This window comes from Wasmannia auropunctata, unplaced genomic scaffold (assembly GCF_000956235.1).
Source record: "Wasmannia auropunctata unplaced genomic scaffold, wasmannia.A_1.0 LD336106.1, whole genome shotgun sequence".
Taxonomy (NCBI): domain Eukaryota; kingdom Metazoa; phylum Arthropoda; class Insecta; order Hymenoptera; family Formicidae; genus Wasmannia; species Wasmannia auropunctata.
Window position 1 is genome coordinate 87,578 of NW_012026784.1, and position 5,778 is coordinate 93,355.

Sequence of the window (5,778 nt, forward strand, 5' to 3'; positions counted from 1 at the left end):
AACGTGTGTAGCGTTAAATTTCCCTCACCGAGTTTTCGTGGAATTCTGATTTGATTCAACGTAGGTAAGTCATTTAACCAGTGCCTAAATTGATCACTACGCTTATCTTCAATCTTCGCATCCCAATCTATTTTTTCTTCCCACAATTCCTTAAGAAGTAACTTGGATAGCAAAGACACAGGGCACGTGAAACCGATAGGATCGAAAACCTTGTGAGTCGCGGATAAGATTGCTCGTTTGGTAATAAGATTAGGCTCATTTATGCTTAATCGACGGATTGATCGATATTGTGTCCTCCATTTTATTCCATAAAAGACCCAACACTAAACTTGTCTCATTTTCTTTCGAATCCCCTGAGCTCTCCCATCCACGCAATTCAAAACCGCCCGCTGCTAAAATAGACGTGGCTTCTCGCACAAAGCTCTCCGCTTCCTTCTTAGAGTCTACGCTTGTCACGCAATTATCTACGTAAAATGCGCCTTTCAATCTCTGTACTGTATTCCTTGTCTGTTCTGCGTTTTCCGTGTAAGTCGAGAGATGAAACTCCAGAATAGCCGCTAATAAAAAGGGACTACATGCCAAACCGAAAACGACTCGACAATGCCGAAAAATTACTATTTCATTATCTCTCATCCAAAGGAAGCGAAGATAATCTCTATCATTTTCGTGTACAGATATTTGCAAAAACGCTTTTTTAATGTCGGACACAATACCAATCTCCCTCTCTCTGAATTTGTTTAAAGAAGATGGCACTAGTTCAATCAGGTTGGGACCCGTTTCCAAACATTGATTCAAGGACGGGTAACCCTTTCTGCACGCTGAAGCGTCAAATACCGGCCTTATTTTCGTTGTGCCATGTGTCTTTACTACTGGTCGATGTGGCAAATAGTGTCCTAAATTGTTAAGCTCGCTGTCGGGTACTCTTTCCACCACGCCCTCCAGCAACCACTCCTGAAAAACGTTATTATAGGCATCGAACAAATCTTGGGCTTTGAGCTTTTGAACACATCTTTGTAATCTATTGCGCGCGATATCGTAGTTGCTTGAGACAGGTACGTGATCGTTTACCCACGGCAATTTAACTTCGTACCGACCATAGTCGTTCAACTTAATGGTTTCTCTTAGAGACTCTCGGACTTGTTCGTCTCTTACCACTTTATCTGCTTTACCGATGGGATCGGTGATACCTATAACGTCTAAACGCCATAGATCGGATGGATCAGCCTCCTGCACAAAAAGCGTCGCAATCATCGTCGCCGTGTCATCTCTTTGCGATACCACTGGCAATTTTCCCATTACAGTCCAACCTACGAGAGTTTCAAAAGCTGTTAGTCCATTTTTCAGATTATATTTTCGACCAGTCATTAATTTGCCTGCTATATCCGCACCGATAAGAACATCTATGGGATTAATTCCACCTCCAATATCAGTCAAATTAATATTCTTATCACGTAATTCGTTGACCCACGTATCGATTTTAATACCGGAAATAGTGCCGCAAATAATGTCTTGGTTCATAGCGGAGAAGTTACAAGCATAAGAACCGTCTAGACTTCTCATACGTATCAAAAACATGTTATGCTTCTCGACTTCTGATTTAGCCCCACCAAACAGTGAGTGCGTGACTTCCAATTCTCCGCGAGAAGCATACCCTAACTCTTTCGCGACCTCGGTGCGGATATATGAACGTTGTGAGGCTGTGTCTATAACTGCTCTTACAATCTTTTCTCGTGACGCGGAATACAATTTTACTCGAAGAGTCTGCAAATAAACCTCGTGTCTTTCGCAAAATGTCACTAGATTTGACTCCTCGACTGTTTTCTTGTTATCCTCTACTTTGTTCGCGGGAGCGCTTTCATCACGAGTTATGGTCGGGCACATTAACAAGACATGACGCTTCGAACACCAATCGCATTTCAGTCTACTTCTGCATCTTAGTGCCGCGTGACCCCGAATTAGACAGTTAAAACAACCATTTTCTCTTTTGACAATCTCTTTACGTTCATTCAAAGTTAACTTACGTGCTTCCTCGCAATTCGAGCTTTCGTGATTCGCTTTACAAAAAATACAGACCGGTTTCTTTTGTTCTTTCGAAACAAGAAAAACGCTAGCGCTCGCCGTTTCCTTCAAGGTCTCCGATTTGTTCTTTTGTTTCCTCGCCTTTTCTGCATCCGCCGACAGCCCGAATCCGGTCAACGCCATGTCGATGCGTTCCTCATTGTCGACTTCCACTTGCAAAAATTTCAGCAACTTGGCCAGCCGATCCATCGTCTCGCGTTGTCCATTGACTTCCGTCGTTCCTCGTTGTCCACTGCGTTGCCATGCTCGTAGGACCTCTTCCGGGAGAGTCGACTCGACCAACGGATAAAGCATGGCCGCGCATTTATCCGTTGTCACGCCAAGCGTTTCTAATGCCCGAATATAGCACTCGATCTTGTCAAATATGCTCGAAAGCGATGTCTTCTTATTCCCTTTTACCGCGTTTTGCAACACGAGACCCAGCAGCTCACGGACGTAAAATTCTACCACAATGTCGTCTCGTCCGAACCGATTTTTGAGACTCGCGATTGCCTTTCCGTAATTTTCGCCGGTAGGCGGGAAACTTTTCACCAGCTCACTTGCTCGGGAATCCGGGATAGTAGCCTGCAGCAAGTATTGAAACTTATCTTCGTTACTGATCGATGGATCGTCGTTTATCTTTTTGAATTGACTCCAAAACGGAAGCCACTCCTTAATATTACCGCTAAATTTCGGTAATTCCAGCTTAGGAAATTTCGATGTCTTGGTGGTATTAGCGATCGTCGTCCTCGAACCGCCGTCCGGTGTCGCAGACAGTAATGCCGTTACCCTCATCTTCGCTGTAAGATACTGTGTCTTGTAGACGTCGTCTACTTCCAATTCCTTGGCAATAGCCTCTTCGTCTAAATTCGATTGGAAGAGCGCGTTACTGTACGTTGCATGCACGGTATCTAATTCCGTCATCTTCGTTTCCAGAAACTGGAAGGCCACCATCTTGTCGTCTCTCGAACAATCACTGTCCATCGTCGTCGAGAAAGCATTGAGTGCTCTCGTGAAGGCCGTTCGTAAAATTTTCCTCTGCTTCTTGATGGCATCCATCGTCCTGTCACGGTCGCCAGAATGTTATATCGTATATAACTGAAGTGGGATGAATGCCGGGAAAAAACTATGCAGAGACTTGTCACAGCGTACTGTCGTAAACGACTTCTTTATTACGACTACTTTACGCGGAGGGATACACCGAAAAATCTCCTCTTCCGCCCGCTTTTCCTAGCGCCCTCTATGATAGTTTACACGCCTAGCGCGATCAGAGGCGCCTGGCGTCTCTATTGATCTGAGATCATGAATCACACCCGGTCGGTATCGATCGGCCGGGACAACCTGGTTCTATTAACCTGGTTCAATCTTATTATGAAACTAACATCTTTATTTGTATCGGTCACTCATAAAATTTGTATTTTCTTTTTATTCTTAAGAATATATTATGAGTTTAAAATTAAAACTTCTATTTCTTGAAAAGACCTCACCTTTGCTTATCTATGTAAGAAACGCGCTTGGTTCGATCCTGAGTCTAGGGATTAAGTTCCTTGACCCAAAACAGGACCGACGCGACGATCGCGCTAGTTCGTGAAATGTAGCGCCCTTCTCATAGCGTTGACTGTTTTTCGAACTTTTGCAAAAGCGCAAAAGCGCTTTCGACTAGGGCTGGTGATTTGCTTCAAAGGCTTCGACATTCGAACTTCGAAACTTCGAAGATTCGAAGCTTTGGCATTAAAATCTTTCGAATTCTTTCGAAGCTTCAAAGTTTCGAAAAATGCAGTGCAAATAATAAATTTATTCAGAAAATTTACAAATATTGTAAATAAAAAAAATTAATACATATACGAAATTATTCTTAAAAAATTTTAAAGTATTATAACCTGAAATATTACAAATTATTAATTTAACTTGATATATGTGTAAATAAAGAAAGATAATAAACAATAAAACAATCCAATTAAGAAAATTCAAATTTTTAATGTATTTTTCAAAACTTCGAATCTTCTAATGTTCGAAATAGGTAATAACAGCCCTACTTTCAATTTGCATCAGCACCTCTGTGTGTATCTGCGAGATAGACTATCTAGTTACGTTCTTCCATACTCCCTCCTCTCCGAATCCCATCTTGTTTCCACACGGGACTCCTTCCAACTCTCTTAAGAAATAAAATTATTTCCCGGGGTTTCGACGTAATAAATCAATATGTATGTGAATCGTATGTACAGCAAAATAATTGAACTTATTTATTATTACAATCAAATATATTCCATACGTGACTTTGAGTGTGAACATGATCTTTATCTATGATCTATTTATAAGACCACAACCCGATTCACGCTCACAGTGTTTAAAAAATGATGACAAATGATAATGGCGATTAACACAATCAGCAAATCTGCTTAAATTAAAATTTTATCTATAGATATGTTTTTTCTTGTTAATCTAATATTTTCCTTTCTATATAATAAACAACGAAAAATTAGTTAACTACTATATTCTAACTATGTCAAAAAATATAATAGAATAGTTATATTATTAAATAAAGCATATTTGTTGATACGCATATTTGTTATACATCTGCAGCAATGAACAAGAAAACACTGGGTAAGAATAAATAGGCAATGATTTTCTGTTTGATCTACTTGTAAACTATCACAATGTGTTGTTCACAATGATTCAGTCTCTCCCTACCTGAGTCCTCCTGTCAGAAACGTGGTGAACTCTTCTGCATATATAATCCGTAGATATAATAGGACCTATAATTTAATGCCGATTCTGAACAGCTGGTAAGAGGTTTTCGTGACAAGAGAGAAACCTGATCAAAGCAAACGCAGTCTCATTGTCAGTAATTCTACTTTATTTGAATCTAATGACTCAAATAATAATGAATTATTCATGAAAAGATAGAAAACATCTTTTATGATAAGAATCGATTGGTTGAACATCATTAATAAATACCGTTCATACATATAAGTATAATAGCTTTGTATAGCACATGACCGTGAAAATTTACATAATTGTAAATCGATTACTGTTTTAATTTGTAATGTTTCTGAGCACTACATTTATTTAAGTGCAGCGCGTTCAATGCAAACTGCAATTTCAACTTATCTGCTGTATTTAACAGTTAACGTTCTTAGATTTTAGTAAAATCAGAGATTTAATTACTTATTTGTGGACAATGTATCTTTTTAGTTTTTGAGAGCTAATACACTCCTCCCCAAAATTAAAGGATCACCTATTCTAATCGCTAAAAATAGGCAAATTACAAAAAAGTGTAACTTCGTCAAAAATGATCGTAATAGAATGATTCAAAAAGCATTTTACAGCTTGTCATTTTACAGCAAGTTTCTACTTTCGAAATCCATAATTCATTAAATGACTTACTGATTCTTTACAAAGCTGCACGAATGCAAATAGAGATGCATCAAATCTAAAAATTTTGTACTAAGTTTGCGAAGTTCCATGAAGTGCAATAAAAATCGCATACAAATGCGACTTGCAGCATTTGAAAGGGTGAATCTTGACCTTTAATTTGCGTGCTCGATCAGCATTGTGCGATTTTTTTTCAACGAGTTATTAAATATGGAAGCAAGAATGGCCCTTTTCACTTCAATGTTGAATAACCCGGTGAAAAAAAAATCGCACAATGCTCATCGAGTACGCGAATTAAAGGTAAAGATTCACACTTTTAAACGCTGTAAGTCGCATTTGTATGCA

General features: G+C 39.2%; 1 protein-coding gene across 1 annotated transcript; it reads right to left on the reverse strand.

Annotated features, from left to right (window-relative positions):
- Positions 1-255: 255 nt before the first annotated feature.
- LOC105456446 lies at positions 256-3,117 on the reverse strand. The gene has a single exon (XM_011700493.1). It carries the CDS (start codon positions 3,115-3,117, stop codon positions 256-258), a length of 2,862 nt encoding a protein of 953 aa, XP_011698795.1.
- Positions 3,118-5,778: the final 2,661 nt, after the last annotated feature.